The sequence below is a fragment of the Lolium rigidum genome, chromosome 2, assembly GCF_022539505.1.
Source record: "Lolium rigidum isolate FL_2022 chromosome 2, APGP_CSIRO_Lrig_0.1, whole genome shotgun sequence".
Classification (NCBI taxonomy): domain Eukaryota; kingdom Viridiplantae; phylum Streptophyta; class Magnoliopsida; order Poales; family Poaceae; genus Lolium; species Lolium rigidum.
The window spans coordinates 50,292,477-50,315,878 of NC_061509.1; the positions used below are offsets into that span (position 1 = coordinate 50,292,477).

General features: G+C 44.7%; 3 protein-coding genes across 3 annotated transcripts; all 3 read right to left on the reverse strand.

The window, feature by feature from the left end:
* Nucleotides 1-4,450: 4,450 nt before the first annotated feature.
* LOC124686412 (F-box/FBD/LRR-repeat protein At1g13570-like) lies at nt 4,451-6,900 on the reverse strand. Its single transcript, XM_047220359.1, has 3 exons — nt 5,821-6,900; nt 5,578-5,721; nt 4,451-5,219 (listed from the first exon to the last, which is right to left on the reverse strand). The coding sequence occupies exons 1-3, from the start codon at nt 6,898-6,900 to the stop codon at nt 4,677-4,679; spliced, it is 1,767 nt and encodes a 588-aa protein (XP_047076315.1). The 3' UTR covers nt 4,451-4,676.
* Nucleotides 6,901-10,228: 3,328 nt separating this feature from the next.
* LOC124686413 (eukaryotic translation initiation factor 5-like) lies at nt 10,229-13,204 on the reverse strand. Its single transcript, XM_047220360.1, has 2 exons — nt 13,130-13,204; nt 10,229-11,846 (listed from the first exon to the last, which is right to left on the reverse strand). Exon 2 carries the CDS (start codon nt 11,593-11,595, stop codon nt 10,342-10,344), a length of 1,254 nt encoding a protein of 417 aa, XP_047076316.1. The 5' UTR covers nt 11,596-11,846; nt 13,130-13,204; the 3' UTR covers nt 10,229-10,341.
* Nucleotides 13,205-15,124: 1,920 nt separating this feature from the next.
* On the reverse strand, nt 15,125-19,502 carry LOC124691735 (HIPL1 protein-like). The gene is made up of 7 exons (XM_047225008.1): nt 19,284-19,502; nt 19,019-19,176; nt 17,716-18,516; nt 17,407-17,623; nt 16,477-16,655; nt 15,904-16,145; nt 15,125-15,758 (listed from the first exon to the last, which is right to left on the reverse strand). Exons 1-7 carry the CDS (start codon nt 19,405-19,407, stop codon nt 15,362-15,364), a joined length of 2,118 nt encoding a protein of 705 aa, XP_047080964.1. The 5' UTR covers nt 19,408-19,502; the 3' UTR covers nt 15,125-15,361.
* Nucleotides 19,503-23,402: the final 3,900 nt, after the last annotated feature.

Genomic DNA, 23,402 nt, shown 5'->3' on the forward strand with positions numbered 1-23,402 from the left:
CCCCAACATCACCAGGGTCATCTTGCCTGATCTTATACCGCAATGCACCACATACCGGGCATGCATTCAAATTCTTGTACTCCTCGCGGTAGAGGATGTAGTCATTGATGCATTCATGTATCTTCTGCACCTCTAATCCTAGAGGACATATAACCTTCTTTGCTTCCTACGTACTAGAGGGCAATACGTTCTCCCCTGGAAGCATCTTTTTTATTATTTTCATCAACTTTTCAAATCCCATGTCAGAAGTACCATTCTCTGCCTTCCATTGTAGCAATTTCAGTGTGGTACCCAGCTTTTTCTGGCCATCTTTGCAATTTGGGTACAACAGTTTGTCGTGATCCTCTAATATTTTCTCCAACTTCAACCTCTCCTTTTCACTTCCGCAATTTATCTTCGCATCAAGAACGGCCCGACCCAAATTGTCATCGGGCTCATCAAAAATGGGCTCTTCTTCAGCTTCGTCTCCCCCCATTCTACTATCATCGTCTTCAGTGAACATATGATAGTTGTGATCATCCTCCTCTTCTTCATTGTCTTCCATTATAACCCCTCTTTCGTCGTGCTTGGTCCAACAATTATAGCCGGGCATGAAACTGTTCTCAAGCAGGTGGATGTGAAGGGTTTTTGAGGTAGTGTAATCATTCGTATTCTTACATGAACTACATGGACAACAAATGAAACCATTCAACCGCCTGTTTGTCTCAGCCACGTTGAGAAAATAATGCATGCCAGTAATGAACTCGGGATGGCATCGGTCACCGTACATCCATTGTCGATTCATCTGCATTATATAAGCATATAAAAAATCATTAATTACACAACATCATGAATATATGAGTGACCAAATTAATTAATATTCAAGTTCATCACATAAAACTAAGTTTTTTATAAAAAAGAAGAGGCTCACCAAGGTGGTGCCGGCTAGGGGACGACGCCGGCGATCGACGGAGGTGAGGATGGGGACGATACTAAAACCAACAAATCATACTTTAATTTAAGCTCAAATTGCATATAAAAAGAATGAAATCCCTAACTTAGGCATTTCATCGAACACCTTGCTAGTACTAGAAAAATAATACGAGTTAAACTAGCAAAGAAATGAGCTAAATTAGGAACATCGGAAGAAAGGATGATATAGCTAACCCTTGGATAGATGGGTGCCATCAATCTTGACAAAATGGTGAAGAAAAATGATGATTTGTTGGAACGTGAGAGGAGGAAAATATTTCGAAATGTGAGAGGAGAAGGAAAAATGGAGCTGCAGGGGTGGCTCGGGTGAAGAAATAGGCCAGGGACCCTTTAGTACCGGTTCTTCATATGAACCGGTACTAAAGGTGCATCGCTGGCCCAACCTTCGCCTCAGATTTGGCGCGAAACCCTTTCGTACCGGTTCGTAACACGAACCGATATGATAGATGCTTAACGAACCGGTATTAATGTTTCTCGACGGCCTGGACAGATAAACCGGTACTAATGTAGCCTTTAGTACCGGTTTGTAAGGAAACCGGTACTAAAGGTGAAATCCTTTACTCGTTTTTCTACTAGTGCGTGATACATCTCGGCCTGGCAGGAGTTTCCAATCCGAACGACCTTCCTCTACTAATTCAGAAGGTAAAAGCAAAACTTACCCCTTGGTTGTTCCTGAACGCTGGCAAGTTCCCCGTCTTGCAGCAAATTATGACGTAGCTGTTCCTCAATGGTTGGTGCACTAGGAAAATCTGACAACTAATGAGGCCACTTTGGAGGCCACTTTGGAGGATGCAAAGTTCAGAAAAGTAACATTTTGATAGTTCAAGCCTCAAAGTCTTGTCTCCACCGGTCGGTAGTGTTAGAATCCTGGAGAAGACAACACATTGAGTCACATTAGCTGATCAAAGGATCTTCTGGAGGGATACATGGGATATCCAACTGCTCAGAAGCGTTGATGCCAAGTTGTGGTTTGGGCACTTATTCAATATAATAATTTAAATTTGGCGTTTAATGGTGCAATATACTGTATTAACCACAATTGTATTCGCGGCTCTGGCAGCTATATATATAAGCTCGGGAGATGGAGGTTGTGTGGCACGAGAAAGAAAACCTAATTTTGTTTGTCATGTTTCGCTGTACCTTTCCCTTTCTGAGTTTCCTATTTATCTAGCTAGATCTAGAATTCTCATCAATTATTTACATTACTTGTCCAGTTTCCCTTAGCTAGCTTCTCGTCAAAGGTAGGATCCTGACAGCGGTGGCTACAAAAAATAAGAAAGCGCTCGCTCTTGGCTATCGTCCGAAGCAGAAACAACAACGGTGACGACGTGGATCAAAAGAGAGGAGGAGAGAGCAGACGCTAGGGCAAAGCACATCAGATGACCAGGTAACTAAAAACTTACCCACTGGGTCGATCTATGGCTAAAGGTCAGCTTCAAAGATGATCCAACAGGTAGGAACACGCTTTAATCGTGCGGGTATATAGCCAAGCTTACACCATAGTTTAATTTAATAGAATTGTTAGTTCTCAGTAGACTGAAAACTAAGCTAGTGCTCAATAAACTGATGTAAAATCAGATTTGCATCGTGATTCAGCGCTCCAAACCCACTCCACGACAGGCTTTGCCGATCTAAAAAGGTCAGGACCTGGGAGTTCTTGCCGGCAACAACTCTCTCATTGTACCAATTGGTTTCTTCGTCGAGAATGTGCTCATCGTAGAGGGAATTCTGGAAGAGCAGGGTGAACTTGCTGCAGAAATCCTCGATGGTAACTGGTGCGGTCCAGTACTCCATAGCTATTGGTTTGGATGGGTTACCCATATCCAGGGTGTGTAATGCATGTTCAGCTCAACTAACTTTGAAAAAAAAATACTCCTCCCTCCTATGAAAGTTATCCTAGATTTATCTATACACTAAATAGTACTCCCTCCGTTCCTATATATAAGCCATATAGTTTTTTGAGAAAAATTCCAGAATATAAGGTTTATTGCGTTGCCCTACTTGTATGGACAATATTTTTGGAGATTTGATTAGGTTTACTTATCTTATGCAAAGTCCTCTATTAGCTCACGACAATTACTTACGGTTAACCCTAGCCAAACATGGTGTAATTTTTCCTAAATATGTGTTTCTTAATTTTTTTTTTTGACAGAAATTATATGGCTTTTATTTAGGACCGGAGGGAGTATGTACATATACATATATATCCAACTTTTTAGAAATCTAAGACAATTTTTATGAAATGGAGGGAGTACTTTCGTCATTTCCCACTTCCAAGCTGTATTGTTGTCTTTGATTACTAGTAGTGCGATTAAAAAGTCCTATTCCCTCCAGCCTTAAACACTTGTCGCAGATTTAATTAAATATAGGCTAATATCTGTTTAGATTTATTGAACTTACAACAAATATTTAGGGTTGGAGGGAGTTTTTTCTTCTTCTTTATGGATCTTACACGGGCTACAATAGCCACAGCACCACACAACACTCATCATGTCCCCTTAAAATGTGCAGCACCTTATTCACTACAGTTAGCGACTGAGTAAAAATTAAGAACATGGTATCTTTCATAAAACTGTAAGCGCGAGCATAATTCAGGAAAAGAAGGGCAACTACAAATTCTACCCCGATATGAAAAAGGTATAGAAAACGGACACAACAGATGCACCAGACCATACATGATGTTTTTAATTGACCCAACACAGAACCAACCAATAACTCGAGGGGAAACAAAAGTCCTCCGGGTAAGCACCGCGACAATTGTGCTAGTTCTGTAGTGTGCTAAATCGAATAATGTGCCAACAAACAACAGTTCTTTCTTCGTTTGTTTTGGGAGAAAATCTCTGCTCCTTATGCTACTATGGATATGTTTGGTCAAATCTCTGCTCCTTATGCTACTACGTATATGTTTGGTCGACAACCAGGTCCACCACATCTTCCTTGTTAAAAATGATGATGTGAGTCAATAACAGACAGGACATACATATTGCTAACATAGCGAGTTACTGACAACGCAATGATGCAAACAATAGTGAAAGATTACTCCCCAAAAATTGATCTCACGCAAACATAACTATGCATGGCACTTTGCTTTCCATAGCTTCTAGACCTATCCTTCAGAAAAGAGATACGGCTTACAAGAGGATATTAGCATACTGTTATCAAGTCGGACCAGATTTTTGGTCAGGGGCTCTTACGCTCAAGGCTCATTAATAAGTAGAACCAGATGTTGTAACGAAAACAGGTCAAACAAGACAATTTTGCTTGTTTACGATGGTCCGCTATTGTTTACAAAGAAGTGCAGCAACAAACAAGAAATGATCAGTAAAATGTGTAACCCAGATCGCCCTCAAGGAACTAGGAAATTTATAAACTTAGCAGCAAAAGAACAAATCAAGATGCAATAGAGATTTGTTTGGCATAGATAGGTTGTGCATTGGTAGGTACTTCTACAAGCAAAAAAAAGAAGGCCCAAACACCATGCAATAAGTTACTTCCACTACTTAGAATCCTATAAGTCTCCCAAATACAAAGCTCAGACTGCCACGTGCTACTCAAACTAGCTTCCAGACCCTCATGGGCTTAGTCTACCTTCTTAGTTCACAACAAAACTATCAAGTAGGAGTAACAAATAACTACCATATATCCTTAGCAACACAATATAAATCTGCCGAGTAAAATTCCTACAGCATAGGCACCATCACAGTCTAGCACGCCGTCTCATCGTCAACAACATTGAGCAGAGCAACGACAGGCCCCAGCACATAGAAGGGATCCTCCACTGACAAGTCAATGGCTTTCTGAAAGCTCCAGCAAGGGGAGGCAAGGTGAGCAGAAACATACTTGCCACTGCTTCCACCTGATGGCGCATTGCCCTCGCCAACAACGGTGCCTGACATTGGCCGTTTTTCCACTTCCGCAACATCACTGGCACTGCTTCCACCTGACGGCGCATTGCCCTCGCCAACAGAACCTGACATTGGACCTTCCTCCGCTACCACATCATCACTGGAGCTGCTTCCATCTGATCCCTTCACTACCACATCATCACTGTCACCATATACAATGCCATGGGACTCAAGCACCTTACCATTCTTAAAAATGTAACGGATGAATGCCGCCTCGTGTTTCCTGCCCTGAAATCCGTGGAGGAGGAACGTCTTCAGATGAGATTCAAGGCAGCTGCAGGTGGTCAGGGACTCCCAGAAATCCATATCATCCCCAACATCAGGTGACTTGGACCAAATGGACTGCAGTTGAGCAAAAAACTTAGTCAGCGTATAGAAGTCCCAAAATTGCACCCAAGTACAGTTAGAAGTACTAGAAATCATATCTATGCTATGAGTCCGGATTCTGGAATATAATGGAATGAGCAACAAACAAGCTTCCAAGCAAAATAACTACAGTCAGTGTATATTAATCCCCAAATTGCACCCAAGTACAGTTAGAAGTGCTGAATCAACTGATATCTATGTTATGGTCCGGATTCTGGAATATAAAGGAATGAGCAACAAGCACTGGAATAAGCTGAAATCCATATTATCTTCTCGAATTACAATCGACAAACAATTATTCAGATGAGAAGATATAATTTGACACAAATACTACCATGATGTGAAGTTTCTCGAGGCGAGGAAAACATCTGAGCAGAGTGGGCAGCATCTTGGCCTCCGCGTCATTCCAAAACCGTACCTGGACAGCAAGTATCTTCACACTTGGAAGCATGGCACAAGGTCTCACATTCATCCCAGCCTGCCATTGAGGCAAATTAAACAGTGGGAAAATTATTTGGTTGAACAACCAAGTAATGAATGCTAAGTGCCGAACACAGAAGTTACAAGACCCAGTTACCCTGATGGCAAAGCCGCCGATCTCAAGCGTGTGGAGCTGGAGGTCCAAGAACCCGAGGACCTCCAGCCTGGGCGCGTGCACAATCTTGATGGGTAGGTCTCCAGTACTATCAAAGAGCAGGCGCTCCAGGCAGGGGGCATCATCGATGACGACATCATCGAAGCTGCATCTCCATTCCACCACAACACGGAGGCTGGAGGACTTGACGCGGAGGTGTGAAGGGAAGTTGCACGCCATGGCGTAGGAGAGGATGTTCAGCTTGGGGCATTGCGCGAGCAAGGCGTCGACTTCCTTGTCCTCGATGATGGTGTGGAAAAGGCCGAGCTCGTGGAGGTTGGGGAAGGCCGGCGGGTGGGCGGTAGTGTCCGGGAAGGGCCAGCGCCAGAGGCCGACGTAGAGGCGGGTGAGGGAGGCGCAGCTGAGGATGTCGCCGGGGAGCGGCATGGCGAACGGCACGGGGCGGTTGAAGAGGATGAGGTCCTGCACGTTCTTGGCGGCGAGGCTGGCGACCAGGCGCTGGAGCGCGTACTCCTGCTCGTCGAAGGAGGTGCGGGTGATGCGCACGGCGCGGACGGGGCCCGGGTGAGCGGCCACGCAGCGCGAGACGGCGCGCACGGCGCACATCTCGCGGGACTCGTTGGTGGCTCTGAGGTGGGCGTCGTCGACGAGGAGCGGCGTCGCCGCCCACACCAAGCGCCAGCGCGTCGACAGGACCATGGTGCGCGCGGCTTCGTTGGTGGGGAGGCGGGAGATGATGTTGGAGAGCAGGTCGTCCGGGAGGCGGCCGATGTGGTCCAGGCCGTCAACTGGCGGCGCCATAACGACAGCGGGCAAGTCGACCCCGGCGTCGGAGGAGCTGGAGGAGGAGAGGGAGAAGTGGTCGTCGTCGGAGTCGGAGGAGCCGTCGTCATCGGGCGCGGGGACGGAGGGCGGAGGGAGGAGGGAGATGAGGTGGGAGACGATGAAATCAATGCGGGCCTTCGCCAACGGGCCCCCTGGTAACAGAGAGTTGAGGAACTCGGCGATTTCGACGGCGTAGTTTATGAATGCTTCTCCACCAACGGCGCCGGCGGCGTCCATGGCGGATGCGGCGGCGGATGCCGGCTAGGGTTTTGCTGGGGGACGGGATCGATACCTCGCTTCTGACTCTTCTGGGGAAATGGGGATTTGCTCGGACGCAGCTTCAGTGACTGAAAATAAAGTCACTGAAGCAAAGTCACCATTCTCAGCCCTCCAATTGAGATCTAACGGACATGATTGATCCATTCTTACAGAAACATATCTTTTTTTTACCCTTTCTATTTCATCCATTTTAAAACATTGTTGATAGATAACTTTCACATGAAGGTTATACAATAATTTAGATGACATAATTCACATAATAATTCAAATTCAAATTACAAAATTCGATAATCCATACCAAATACTGTAAATTGGATGTGTATTGATGGTAAAAAAAACAACCATCAGAGCTATTCACCACGATCTATGCATAAAAAAATTAACATATATGTCACTAGCTAATTGTCAATGTACGATAAATTTGCACCTCACAACTTGGTCGGGAAAATGGCCGAACACCTTTTAGGCGACATAGCTCGTTGAACTGGATGAACCTAGCTACAACCGATGAAGGAAAGTTGTCCTGGCTAGACCCGAAAGCATAGTTGTCACCTTGAGGCTCCTCGGACTATCGGTGGTTGTGGCAATGACACCGGATGGCGCCAATGACACGGGGTGGTTGGTTGCAGGGGCCCAAACTCCTCCGACGTCAACAAGAGGTGGATAAACATGATGGCCCCGGGGCTCGACCTCTTGTGGCTAGCTGTGACGGGGTGTGGCGGAAGTGGCAAGGAATGGTGGTGGCAGTGGCATGGGGAGATATAGGCATCTGGGTGGGGAGAGAGGGTGTGCGAGGAAGAATGGCCAAGAGCGGAAAAGAGGCGAATGTGGAGGAGCCAAACGTTGTCCGTTTCACCAAAAATCCCGCCCAATTTGGGGTGAAAATGGTTCAAAACAGACAGGTCACAGACCAATGAAGGAGGATGTTCTCTCTTTCCTTTTTATCCCTAGCGTCGAGTCTCCTTTAACCATCCGTTCTTCATATGGTTCTACTCCTGGCCAAGTTCAGGTTACCATCAGGAGGCGTGGGTTCAGGAGTGGCCCGTGCCGCGCGACCGCATCATCTGGTGTGGCACGTCGTCCTTCCTGCTGCACCTGCTCTAGTGCCAAGCGAATCAAACTCGTTGTGGCAGACACGTATGAAAAAGGTTGTCTGAGGCATCCATGGTAGGCAGTGTGTTGTGCACCCCCCTCGGCCCATGGACTTGTTGTCCGGTCTGAGGCATTTAGCTGCCGACTCGCAACTGTTTTGGTTGTGCTCGAGTTCGCCCGGTGCCTTGGTGTCTTTGCCAGCCTCGGGTGTGGCGCCACCGGTGTCGCTGATGGTTGCCAGACATTGGGGACACAAGATCCTCTTTCGTCGGCACCTTAGGCATGTTGATTACGGAAAACTAATCGTCGTGTTTACCATGGTGTTGCCGAAGGCAACTACGTCAACATTTTTCGAAGATTGAACGATCTTCACGCTCATGTTGAGTTCAACATTGCCAATTTGTGGTTGTGGAAAGGAGGAAGACGATATCCCTATGGCTCGATTTGCATATATATGATTGTTTCAATCGTGTGGTGATATTGGTGTAAAGAACACATGCGAAAGCGGATGTAGTGAAGACAGAATGAGTTATGTAAACACGGATTCGCTGTTTGCGTGGTGATGTGAAGCGTAACAAGTTTTGCAAACATGGATTCGTTGTTTGCGTGGTGATGTCCACATCAAAACCACGTGCATGCCCTGCTGATCACCTCGGTGGGTCTTTTTCTTTTCTTTTTTTGGCCATGTGCATCTTTGATGGTTCAACTAGCTCTTGACATAAAGTTGTTTTTTTTCGATAAATGACATAGGCAACAACGTTTTTACAATCATGCATTAGGGAGCCCAGCACGCACGAAGGGATAGACCTATGCAAAACACCACACTCACATTTGCCTAATTGCGCTAAATCATGCGCCACCTTATTACTCACCCTAGACACCTTACAAACTTTCACTTGTGGAAGCAGAGCAAGCAAACCTTTTGCCTCTAAGAGCAAACTCCAGCTAGCCAATGGATCCCTCTCCAAAGACGAGAGCACAGCAACAATCCTAGCACAATCTGTTTCCAGCACTGGAAGATCTGATTTAGCTTTCCTTTGCTTACGGATCTAATTTATTCTGGTTCCGATTGATTTTATTAACGAGTTCGTCTGGATATTTGATTTGGTTATAAATTTGCTAGCAGGTTGGTGATTCTTTATTCAGTTACTTCTATTTTCCTTGGGTTCAGGTTGCCAATGCGGTGAGCCTTTCGCTTCTCGCTGAGTTGTCTCCTTCAGTACAAGAACTGGTCACTTTACGGTCTGCTGAACCAGACAAATTCTGCTTTTTCTCCATTTCATTTAAATTCTCGGTGTCATCTCATTCCATTCACGTTTAGATTGCAGTTTCTGAACCAAGCACGATCCTAGTACGAGGAGGAAGGAAGCATAGCACGGCGTCTCAATGGGATTCGGCATCCTGAAGCCACTCTAGACCGGCCTGCTGTCTTCAGGACGTGGGAGTTCATGCCGGCAGCAAGAGTCTCATCGTACCATTTAGTTCGTGAGGTCTCAGCACTCTGTGTTCTGAACGTTGCTAGTAATTGGTGCGGTCCATTACTGACCATAGCTAATGGTTTGGATGGGTTACTCATGTTGAGTGCGTGATGCAGATTCAACTGAACCAACTACTTTAAAGTTGAAATATAAAAAGTAGTCCCTCCTATCAAATTTAAACTGAAGCCACGACAATTATTATGAATAGGAGGCAGTAGTTAAAATGTTCAACTTATTTCTATTTTTTTTTGGAGCTAGCACAAGGTAGGCAAGTGACATCACCAGATACGGTTCTGCTTAAAATGTTCAGCAACTTATTTACTGCATTTAGAAAACTAAAAAAATAGGTAAGTACATGTAATCTTTGTTGCAACTGTAAATGGAAGCACAATTTTGGAAAACAAGGGCAACTGCAAATTCTGAAACCGACCTGAAAAACGGTGGACTTTCCCACCTGCTTCTGAATCAACAGCAAAACGAGCTCATATGTACTCACAAATATCGCAACAAATATCATCTGAAAAGTACCAACTGTTGGCATGCAACAAATATCGCAACAAATATCATCTGAAAGTACTAACTGTAGGCATGCAACAATCGCAACAAACATGCAACATTCCAAAAATATAACTGAACCAACTTAAGATAGTTGAAGAGGGAAACAACAGAAGCAACAGTCTATACATATAATGTTTTCAACTGAAGCAGAAAATAACTCGACCGTTTAGACATCAACGCGGACATTTGACACTCCAAATACTGATCCGAAAGACATCGACTGACACTTGAAACACTATCAAATCAAAAGACAACTTAAAGTACAACCTCTTTACTCCTCATCAGATTCGGCGCTCTGGAGCCACTCCACAAACCGCCTGGCATTCTCCACAGCCTTGGAGCACTCGCCGGCAGCAACAGCTTCATCGTACCACTGCACAATGGTTTCTTCCTCGAGGACGTCTCCGTCGTAGAGGACCTTCAGGACTACAGGCACCTCCTTCAGGGCCTCGGCACTGCATTCGCTGCAGAATGACCCGATAGCCTGGAGCAGTACAATCTGGGCTCCTTCATCGGGCACAGCGACAGCAAGGTACTCCCGGTTCTTCTTGACATCATTTGCAAACCCCTTGCCTGCACCGTGGAAGAGCGCCTTAAAGAGAGCATTCATCACATCCTTGGCGGGCAGAGTTGAGGAGGACAACACAGCCTTGAGCTGAGCTGCAGTGGCAGCGTTGCCCAAGCTAGACTTGATCTCCTCAACCAGTTCATCATAAGGAGTCTCCTCAGTGGAAAGCACAACCATTTCGGCAGTTGCTGCACTCAGCTGCTCCGCGATGCGCTTCCTGGCAGCCTCTGCTGACGTATCAGTTTGCCACTGCACATCGTCGTCATCTTCATCTGCAGCATCTCCACTATGAGTTGGCGAGGTTGAATGTTCTTCTTCAGACGAACCCCCACCGCCGCCAGCCTTCTTCCTTGTAGTGACACGTTTCACAGTATTCTCCTTCGACGAACAGCCTTTCTTCTTTGCCGCATCCTTTTTGAGTTTCTTCATCTCCTCATCAGCAGCCGCGCCTTCTTTCAGCCGCTCCTTCTCTGCTCTCCGCATAGCTTTCTTGTCTTTGCCTCCCTTCTTCTCTTCCGGTGGGTTTTTCAAGATGAAATTGGTCAGCTTGTCCCTCATGTCAACATCTGAGAGGAAGCCACAGGCAGCGCACTTCAGAGATATAGTCTGTTTCTTAGAGACGAGGACCTCCGTCTCAGGGTTGCCACAGTTAGCACATTGCACATACTTCTTGATGAAGTTCTCAAGAATATCAGCTAGCTTTCCGGTGTCATGAGCACCATTAACTATGGAGATCCCGGTTTTTTCATCAAACTTAGATTGCGCCCCAAGCTCACACCCAAAGTACTTCGTTGTGTAGGAAGCTGGTCTGGCAAGCGCTTTTGCTATATCAACCATGTTCACGATATTCGTCTTGATGCCATTCCCACGGCCTTCTATTTTGGTCAACATTCTAGGCATCTTGTACCTGTAGAAGGCATCATCCTTGTTGGAAGCACCAATGTTTTGCAGCGCCATCTTGTCTCAAGCTTTCAGTCGTGTCCAAATTCACAAACAAGAGTAGCTGCTCGTCCTTGCAAAGAACTAGGCTGACTTTGAGCAGTGGCAGATCTAACGGGCACGATAAGCTTATCCCTTTTCCTCGTTGTATGAGAATACTCCCCTAGCAATCCAACTGATTCCAAGTAAACCGAGTCTTGTTCAGACATTAACGAAGCTTCGACTTCTAAGAACTCCACTTTGTCAGATTGCAGCAAACAAACTGTCACCTGAATTAAGATAAGCCAAAGATAAATCATTAGGCATTCTTCATACATGCTAAGATTGAAAAAACAGTTCAGCCAAACGTAAAATCACCATGACAGAAGGCACTGGATTACACTATCAATTCATATATGCACCAAACATCCCATACAAGCTACATCACGTGTGGTCAAGTACAAACATAATCAGATAGTGACAAAATTTACCAATGGTCATGGTTCTGTGCAAAGACTGCAAACTACAGATTCAATGCGGAAGCAAATCCTACACAGAACAACCAACATGTTCATCAAAGAAGGAATGGAGCCTATTTGACAGAACAACTGCACGTTGATTACATAGGTGATATGTCTCGTATGCTACTACATTTAAGATCTCGCAGCATACATTAGTTACTTCATTACTGTGCAAAGCAGGAAATACTAACATCCTCACATTTGGACCATAACAACTTCTTATAACTGAAAACATATCCCATATCTAATTAAGTGGCACAAAGATCAGAACCCACAAGTAACCCTATCAAATTGTACAGGCAACATGCAAATGGCAATTTATCATAAGTGAAACTCTTTAGATTTGATTAATTGACCAATGAAAACGCTGAAACAGTGACATTGAACAACAAGCAAAGAACATTAACAATAAGTGCAGCTCTTTAGATTTGATTAATCGATCAAAAAAGACACTCAAACAGCGATACTAAGCTAAGTAAGAACCACTAGGCCAGTAAACAAAACTGATACAACCATGTCCCCATCCTTAGGTAAATAGACAAATGATTGCGAACTTGTGATACCTAACATTCACATCATTTGCCTCAATTCACAATGGTGAAAGCGATGCTCATGATGGCAAGCACATGTTTTTCGATAAAGGGCGCTTTAGGCAAGCACATGTACACAACATTATTTTAATTTGAAGTCTGAAATCATCCTCACGCAATAAATCAAAACTGACGGCATATGCTACGAGTGTTAAATCGTATCCTGGCTGCATCCATGGAGATCAAAATACTCCCCATGAAAAACAAATACCTGAGGCAAACCAGTGGAACTCAACTGATACCGACATACCATAGCCTAACGATACTAAGATTTATTTATTTACTTTACACAGGGACACCCAACCCTAGCTCATAGCGAGTCCGCAGCAAGAATCGGTAAATTGACGAAACAAAATACAGAGCGGAAGTAATCGGTCGAGCACAGAAGGATCTGTTCAAACCGAACTAATAACAACGGAACTGAAGGAGCGATGGTTGGAGAGGACGGACGAGATTACTCACCTGGCACGGGAATTCAGCGCCGGCGTGGAGGGCTCGAGCAGATGCGATTCCAGTCGATGGCGGCGATGCGACGGGGCGGCGACGAGAGTATGATTTACTGATTTAGGCGTGCGTCCGTGCGGATTTTATAGTGAAGACAATCGAGCGGCGGGGGTGAATTCGTGACGAATTCGGCTTCAAATACTAGGTACTCGGTGCCGTTCGTCTCAAGTTTCCATATTTTTCTTTTGGAAAATTCGTCTAAACTTGCAAGTCAAGTAAACCCCAACTTGAATTCGTGAAGAATTCGGTTTCTATTGTGTATGTACTTTTTTCCTTTAGAAAGTTTACATATTTGATGAACTGTTTTTACAAAAAACGCAATATATGTGATATAAAATTACTATATTATTAAACGGTATTTATCTAAAGAGGGCGCGTTGAGTCGTGTGTCCTGGGATTCAATCGGTTTTCGTGTTCATTAGTGTGGCTACATCACCTAGATCATGGCGGGGGGACACGGTGGTGTGGCGGAACTCGGCGGGGCGGAAGGGCGGCAGTGGCAAGGTACATGGTCGCGAGGTGGCGACAATGAGGCTCGGCCAGGCTATGGACCGTGGTTCCAGTCATGGCGGCAGTGTGGGGGCCGTCCGTTCCGGCTTTCATGGTGGTGGTTACCGGCCGAGTTGGAAGAGGAAGATGGATCGTGGTTCCCAGTCATGGCGGCAGTGTGGGGGCCGTCCGTTCCGGCTTTCATGGTGGTGGTCCTAGGGTTCTTCTTTCGCGAAGATGAAGACATTTCGGATGCCGATCTTTCTTCATGTAGCCGGAGTGATGAGTTCTGGAAGGCTCCGATAGCGAATGGAATAGTGCATCTTTTGCCTGGAGTTCATAGGTTCGGGTGGTATTCGGTCGCGCGTACCCATACTTTTATTATGATCGTTTGGTTTCGGAGGGAGCGTCGTGAAGCTCTGCTCTGAGTTGACATTAAGTGATTTTTGGTCCATGGTGAAGTCAAAGCAGAGAATATCATGAAGACGAGATTGGGGGATTAGCTAAAGAAGGTCCAAGTCTTCGCGATGTTGAGGAACTTGCTTGGTGTTCCGGGATTCGCAGCAGTGGTATGAAAGTAGGGGCGGCAGCACAGGTGAAGTTCAGAGTCCTACCTTTCATGGTGAAAACCCAAGGTCTAGCCTTAACTGGTTGTGCCTAGCAATGACCTTGTTGGAGGCATTGTTTTGAGAGCGGGAACTATCTTCATGATGAAAACCTAAGATCTTTGATCGGGCGACGACAGCGCTGGTGCACTGTTCCCTTCTTGGAGGCGTCGCTTTTGGAGAGTCTGTATTTCAGGTGTTGTCTTGGTGATGGATGTATTGCTGTTGCTAGATCTGGGATACTGTGGCGGGACTTTTATTTATTAGTTTTCTTTTCTCTTTTTTGGCTATATGCATCTGTACTGCCATTAGGGTGTTGCGTTGTTGCAGAGGCTTGGTGTAATTGGTATCTTTTGATATTAATATATTTCCTTTTTCGAAAAAAAATGTTTATCATCATTAGTGATGGTTGTTGCTCTAGTGTGATAGTCCTACAGGGTCTTTGCACAGTGACTTTCCATATGTCTACTACAACAAGCTCGGTTTTATCACACCGACTCTCCTCTGTACGCCATATATTCATCACCACTATATTGATATAAAAAAGATCCAGAATGACCACTACTACTCTTTTTTTTAAGATCCAACTTCTCATTGATTAGCTAAGGAAAACTGCAGGATGAAATTACGTCTGGAAACGAACATAAAATTACGTCCGGAAACGACCGTAAAAGAGAGAAGAAAGAAAAATTCCCTACCTTGTAAAAACTACTACTTAAGACACAAACTCAAGGAGTACTACTGTATCTTTTTTTTCCCCGATAAAAGACAGTTTATTACTCATAAGACACAAATCATCCTGCTTCACCCAGGTGCACCACAGTGCAAATTCAGTTTCACCAAAGGGTAAATTTCGTCCTTCAGTAAAAGTTAGCCTCATCTCATCTCATCTTTTCATGGAATAAATGCAGTTTCGGAATATATATGGAGAACAGTTATCTTTCCACATCTGTTCCTCTTGTAAACATCCAACTACGTAAATGTTCATACCGTGTTACCTTAGTGCATAGAGTGATTCATTAATGTGCTACAAATACATACCAAGATAAATGGACTGATCTTATGGCAATACCAAGACCCAAGGTAGCAGAGTCCCCTATCTTATCAAAACCAAGGACATGATAACAGACAGCAAAAGTGCCCCCATCTGCGTGCCCAATCCTGCACCCGGCGCGCTTGACGAATCCCCACCTGGCGCCTTCCCATTGTTCGTCTCAGGTTTCTCTGTTGGGCAAGTGTAGCCGCAGAGGCTGGGCCGAACAACTCGGTAGACACCTTTGCTCGCCAAGACGTAGACATCCTTGCTGTTGTCCTCGCCAAAGGAATATATGTAGCCAAGCGACGGGAGAGGGCTCCCAGCAGCGCTCTCACAGGGTATGGGAGAGTTCTTGGAGCAGCCGAAGGAGATCAAACTGGAGGTGTAGTTCCCGCTGCTCTCCGGGGTCTCCGTGCCGGTCCACATTGCTGATGCGTACAGGTCAGCATACAAGTACCTGAAGAACACATTAGCAGATGTATCTTGTAAACACAGCCTCAAGAAATGGTTCATATAGTAATTCAGTGACATCTTTCAGATCAAAATCAGTGCAAGGGGCGTTAGAGAAAGTCAACCACGATGCTCCTCAACGGCGCTTGTACCTTCCGTACAAGCAGGGGTCAGCAGATCCTCGATAGACATAACCACCCATGATTGACGCAGATCCAATGTTTTTATTGACATCGGAATGGTTGTATCCCATGATAGGAGGAATGACGTTTGTGGACTTGAGTGATGTGTTTCCTCCAGGTGTCCATGGTGGATCGTAAACCAGTGGACCCTCATAAATACGCCACCCGTAGTTTCCACCCTTTGAGATCAGATCAACTTCCTCGTATTTATCCTACATAGCAGGGGCAATATACAGAGGCATATAACAATCAATGATTAATAGTTTTAATATGCACATATCGTGCGAGCAGTACGGGCTGATCTTTCAGAGAATATAGGATTAAAAGTTTTAAAATGCACATATCGTGCAAGCAGTATGCGCTAATCTTTCAGAGAATATAGTAAGCGATCAAGCTAGATCCCATGGAAGTAAAGTATAGCCCCATGGTGATATCGAAGTAATCGAAATAACGAAGCAGAGATACCATTACTACATACAGTTATTAAGCAATATATAAATACGACACTTCACATATTGAACTGCTTATGATTTTGAAATGTACCTGACCAACATCTGCACAGTAGAAGTAGGAAGGCCTCTCAAAATCAAAGCTGCATCTCCAAGGGTTTCTAACACCCAATGCCCAAATTTCTGGTTCTAAGCCACTATCATCAGAGAACGGGTTGTCTTTTGGAATGGAATAATTACCCCATAAGCTTTGGTTAGTGATTTTACCCGGTCCTGACAAACGAAATAAAAATCAGAGAACTTAGGGGGGCCAAAATGATCAAATCTTAATAAACGACGATGCTCCACAGGTTGGTACAGTCTGACTGACAGAATTAGTTGTGCTGGCAGCAGAGAAGGTTAATCCAGATGCCGCAGATTAAATAACTTGAGTGAAAAATGATGAATTATGAATTGAGAACATACAGAAGTAAAACACTACTTCGATAAATAGGTTCTACTATGGAACAAGTGTACTAGATTTGACTAGCATGTTCTTTAGGCAGGAAAATAGCTGCCAGTAGTTTATGTACAAAATACAACTGAACCAAAAGACGATAAGTCATGCTTGTCGTGAGCCCTCCCCCGTCGCCATCGTCGCCGATCTCAAGCTGACGTGTACTACATTTGACTATCCCATTCTTTTGACAGGGATATAATGTGTCCAGTATTTAGTTACTAAATACAATTGTACCAACAACGATATGTCAGTAAAGAAATCTCACTGAAGGGGGTAGTTAGGACTTGAGTGCACCATGTTATTTTATACTAGTACAGATGCAAATTTCCTAGTAAAACGAGTAAACGGCTAAGAGCTACTCATATACATAGATGTTTGAGGACTGAACCTTATGATAATAAAAGATAAGAGAAGCATACAAAGATGTTCTATGAAAACTTAAGGATCGGAAGTGAAGAAAATAAAAATAGTATTTTAACTCAAGTAAATCTAACAAATGACAAAAGGGCCTTCTCTAAGGGTTACCTGGTGCACTGTCTATGTCAAGCCTCATGATTTTCCCCAAAAGTGACTTTTTGTTCTGTGCAAAATTAAAAGGGTCTCCTTTCTGTCCACCATCCCCCATCATGAAGTAGAGGTATCCATCAGTAGGTCCAAAAAGTATCTGACCTCCATGCTGAGATGTATAAGGCAACCCCATGGTAAAAATCCTTTTAACTTCGGACGGATCAGCAGACGTCACCTGATAAGAATACGTAAACAAGAGCGTGAATGGACAAGATTCAAGGGACCTCATGAGGGCATGAATGGAAGAGTGTATCCAGAGGAGCAAACCTCAGAAACATTCGATGATGAACCTTTAGCAGAATACTCCGACACAACAGCCTGATACTGGCATGGCTGAGCGCCATTATCAAGGCCAAGCTTCGAGGGATCACAGCCCACATCAGAGTTGCAAGAGCACCTGCCAGAACAGCTGGGTGACTTTGTCCTGTCACAGTTGTAGGAGGCAAAGAAGCGTCCGTTGGTCGCAAAGTCGGGATGGAATGCCATGCCCATGAGCCCAAACGCAGAGTCAAAATGCACCTGGTCAGTCAGATCGACGAATGGGACAGCCTCGTCGAACCGCAGTGTGCCTCCTGAACCCTGCTCCGGCACAGTGGCCAGCCATATCTTCCCAGCTTGGGTGCCCAGGAAGACTCTGTTAGACCCATCAGGGTGAGGAACCATGTTGAGGTATGGAATGGACCCATTGTCGATCCTCTCTAGGCATACCCCTTTCGGAGAGGCCGAAGTTTCAGTAGTGTTAAATGAAACTGTGTTCCCGCCAAAGCATACTGATCGGTCAGTAGCTGCGCCACCAAACGACGTGCAGAAGTCGTTTTCGGACTGCCAGGCATCGGTAAGCTTCGACGATGAGCTGGGTAGCCCCGCGCCTCCTTGCAGCGGTGGCTGGAAGGGGGAGTTGAGTATGGTCGCGTCCTTGCAGGTTTCCCAGACTAGCTTGCAGTAGTCCTGTGTTGTTGTTTCCTTGGACTGGGCGGAAGTCGCCGAGGAGGTAGAATTGCACAAGAAGGGGATCGGTCTGATGTTTGGACCGGCGTCGAACAGTTCAGCGGAGTATGGGTTGCATTTCTAAAAATAGTAATGGAATCGTTAAATTTGGTAGATCGGTTCATGAACGCATTAACTGACACGATGATCGTCTCACAAAGCTTATATCTTTGTTCATGTACAGTTTCTGTTCATCCATTTATTACTACCAGAATTATAAAGTTACTGGGTTTAGTATACCAACCCACATGACATGGCCACTGGCCACATGCATGTAAGATGCAATCTTGCTCGAGAAAATCATCCGAATCTGAATCTGATGTTGTTTACACACAAACGAAAGAAAGTAACTCTACACAAACATATGTTAACTCCCACCAAGTTAAGTATCATGTCAATTAGTTGAGGAGTATCATGTCAATTATCACTATCAGCAAGACCAGATGCCAGATCTTGCAGTACTTGTAGCTTCACGATCGAGATGGTACTATACTAACTGGGGTGAGTAACTGAAGCACCCAGAGCTTAACTTTTATCCAGAGGGAAGCAAACCGTCGAGCACATGGAGTGCGGGCGTACATACCGCGCAGAGAACGGACTTGAGGACGGCGGCGCACGGTGCGTCGGAGACGTTGGCGGCGTCGAACTGCTTGCGCAGGGCGGCGTCGGCGGCGGTGTCGCAGCAGCTGGCGCCGGCGTAGCCGCAGAAGGCGAGCGTCCCGTTGAGTGGCAGCGGCGCCCCTGCGCAAGAAACAACAAGAAGAGATGAGCAAGAGAAGTGGAGGTGGCCGTGGCCCCTCCGCCGTTGAGGCTGAGCAGCGGTGCTGCGGTGGTGTAGGTGTGCTGACTTTGGTCGGTGCAGAGCGGGAAGGCGCGGGAGGCAGGGAGAAGAAGGAGGAGGAAGCCCAAGACTAAGCAGCAGCAGCTGAGGACGGCGGCAGGACGTGGCCGGCGGCTCGTCGGCATCGGCATCACCGCATGAGCTCCCCTGGCTGGATCAATCAGCTAGCTAGCCGTGTAGTGCAGGCTGTATAGCTTCCGACCACGGAGTGTGAGTGAGATTGTGGAGGATGGATGCAGTGGCGCTGGACATGTTTGACCAACCCCACTGACGCTGCCGGCTGGTCGGATTGATTGGCTCGGAGACGTTGTTAGCTAGCTAGTGCACTGGTAATGGATAGCTGCTCGGCGGACTGACTATTTTTTTTTTTTTTTTTTTTGAGATTTCCTCAACTTAGTACAGCTGTAGTATCTGAACTTATGCACTAACACACTCCACACGCACACCACACGCACACACACACCCCTAGTGCACAAGCTAGATAGCACACGGTACTAATCCGCGAGCCTAGACAACTCCAGGGTTAAACCCTGTGGCAGTGGGAAGCACTGCAATACCTCTAACCGAACCGCCCCATGCACCCTTGGTTGGTGGTCACACCTTGCTAACTTTACTTTGTTGTATACTCTCTTTTTTATGTTGCGTATAATTTACCGTGCAAGTTAAATTGTGCAAACTTTGATCAGAAATATAGATAATAATACAAAGATCTACCATATCAAATACATATATATATGAAAATATATTTTATAACAATTTTGAAAATATTATTCTTTTATTATATGTATTTATATTTTTTTATCAATATAGATGATTAAACTTTACGAAGTTTAACTTTGACCAAACCTTATATGCAACCTATTTTTGGATAGGAGGGAGTATATATGTCTAGCCAGTGTTTGTTTTATCCGGATTAAGTACGGTCCACGAGAAAGAAAAAAAAACGAAGAGAACAGCCTCCTTTCTCCTTCGCCCCATGGCACTTGATTGGTGAGTCCAAGCTGTTGGAAATGGTTTTAAACTGGTTAAATTGTCCGATTCATGTCCTACGAGGGCATGTAAAATGAAAAGTGTTTAGAGATATGGTTAGCAAAATAAATCGTCTTTTAACTAAACATGGGTGCTTGTTTACACTATTCAGGTGCCTAATTAGGCACCTTGTGCTTAGAAAAAAATAGTTTATTTTTATAAACGCCTCACTAAGCACCTTGCATTGCACATGGCCTAAAACAACTCATTTTTTCCTTCAATCAAGGTTCGATGAAACTCTTTTCTTTTTCCGGGTGGTTTGTTGAAACTCCAACACCATTAGTCGTGGCTTGTGATATTTGCTCAAGAAGAAAGAACATGTACACAGTATTTGATTCTTTCTTATCCCTGCAACTTCTTCATGATCCATCATCCATGCTCTCATGAGGCGGGGACGGTGACATGCATATACGGGGTGATAGAGACAAGCATTGACAGTGGAGACGGCGACATGCATCGGTGGTGGAGACAAGTATAGAGGTCTACAGAGCAGGGTTAGAAGGGTCAGAGACTGGCACTATAGAAGAAAACCGTGCTCCCAAGGTTAGAGGGATGGTCGAGGGCGATGGTGGCACGGTAGGAAGAAGTGGTTGGCTTGGTGCACGCCAGGAGCAAGCTAAGATAAACCAATTGGGTGCGCCAGAAAAATATTAAAAAGATCAATATAGATTCCAGAAGAAACAAACTGAATTATATATATCCAATCACAATAACGTGTATCTTGTAGCGTAGCTGTAGGGAGCTTTAGAGCATCTCCAGTCGCGTCCCTCAAAAAGCGTTCGGCACAAATGATTTGGGGCACGTTTGGGACCGCGCCGGACAAAAAGAGACCAAAAATCTGTACAAAAAAGAGACCCTTCCAACTCGCGTCCTCAACATGACGTCCGGATGCATGCATTTTAATAGAGGGGACCACCCCATGTGGAAACGTAGGTGAGAGAAAGTGTGGGGAAAGAGACTAAGCATGTGGGGATGAGGGCTGCATGCATGCATGTGGACGCCTCATGTTGTGCCGGCGTCCCTGTAGAGACTCTATGCATAGAGTCTCTACCGGGACGCCGGACACAAAATGAGGCGCTAATTAGCTTTGGGGGACGCGACTGGACGACTTTTTTCCCCATTTCTTGTCCGCTGCTCATTTGGGGGACGCGACTGGAGATGCTCTTAGAAATGGTGGTACCAGAGAAACAGACAAGGAGACATGGATCCCAACCAATCATGCAAGTGGTGATTTCTTTATACTTGTATATGACATCTCGCCAGATCACGCACGATCATATGATGCTCAGATCGGTGGAGCTATCAAATACGTTGTATGGGCAAGTTTGGTTGGACTGCGATACTTTTAATACTGGCTGCTATATGTCTACTGAATTTAGTCATCTGCCCGTGCATCACCAAGTGACAAAGGAAATGATAGAGTCGCACCTTCTCTTTCATTCTCGTGGTCAGATATAGGCCGCGCAACGCTTGTTAATTCATCCATTTGTCCTCCTTTTGTCCGTTTTGAATCCATTGACTTTCTAAATTCCTAGTGCATATATTTTCATGGGCATTTACTTCACCATGGTAACACGGGGGCGAGGATGGGCGCCACCCGACTTGCGGATTTAGGAGCAGACGACGCAGCGCCATTGGAGAAGAGGAAGTGAGGGATGAAGCTTTTTGGCAGAAGAAGTCAAGAAAGAAGCAGTTACACGCTGGTGTTGGACCATGGGCTTGATTCACATGTGAAATGGCAGAGACCCAATAGTTGGTCAGATGTCCAAAATAATTCAAACGGAGAAAATCACCATCCCTAATTCTCTATACGCCGACCAGGTCGGCACCTGCACCGTGCCGCACACCCCCGCGCGGGGTATGGGCTGGCCCGGTTAGGCATTTTTTACCTGTTTTTTCTTTTTTTCTTTTCTTTTATATTTCCTTTTCCCTTTTTTTCTGTGTTTCTTTTTTCTCGCTTTATTTTTCTGTTTAAAATAATTTTCGAATATTTTCAAATTATTTTTTTTATATATTTGACATTTGAATGAATTGTAAAATTTGAATAATTTTAGAATTTTGAAATTTGAATTATTTCCGAATTTTTAATGGTCTCATTTGTTCACTAGGAGGAGGGTTGATGCATCTGTCCACACAAATAGTCAGGAATGGAAAATGAGATCATTAGAAATACACGTCTTCCCATATTTAAATAGCTGATATTGTAATATTAAGACAGTACCTGGATTAATAGTAATCCTATTAATATCTACTAGTATGCATCGCATGAAACATTGTCCTCGTAAACTTTGTTTGGTTGTACTCCAACCCTCCTCTTGATCTTTCTTCTCCTGCCTATCATATATACATGCAATTCTCTTGCATGGTTAATAGAAAAATATTTAGTTATGATTGTGTTCTTTTATCAACTAACTTCAGTACACGAACTATTAATTACAATTTTGCTTTAATGGACTAAAACATGTCTTACATTCTAGGATGTCGGTAACATTTTTCTTCTTTTTCAAGATGTGCCTATTTTTAGGTATTATTAAGATATTAAGGTTGTGTGTGGCATTGCGCTCGGCCTTATAATCATGTTTTGCCCAACCAACACTTTTCTAATTTAGTGGTTGTCTTGTCTGGCCCCCTTTCGAGCACATTTGGATAAATCGCATCATTACATTGATTTGTATTTTGTAGTCACAATCATCCATCCCATTTTTCTTCTCTCCCTACGTTCTCCACAACTTGTTACACACCATTATCAGATCTAACATGTTTGAGCCATTCATGCCACTTTTCCACGTGCATCCCTTCTTGCGAACGAAAACTCCTATTCAGAAAAGGAAAGGAAGTTCCTTCCCGAATTGCAAGAAAAAACAGAAAGATGTAGCTTGATTTCTGTTTAGAAAGAAAAGAAGGAACCAGTAAAGTTTGGAAACAAGAAACACGATGAAAGCTAGTTTCGTAGGCAAAAATATAACTTCAAATTTGTTGTGAAGATCCCATGCGCATCACGCTCGCAATGTTCTTTCACAATCTATAACATCCCGGAATGTCTCTACACATCTTTTTGTTTCCAAAGCAACATGCTTATATGGTTTTGCTTTTCGTA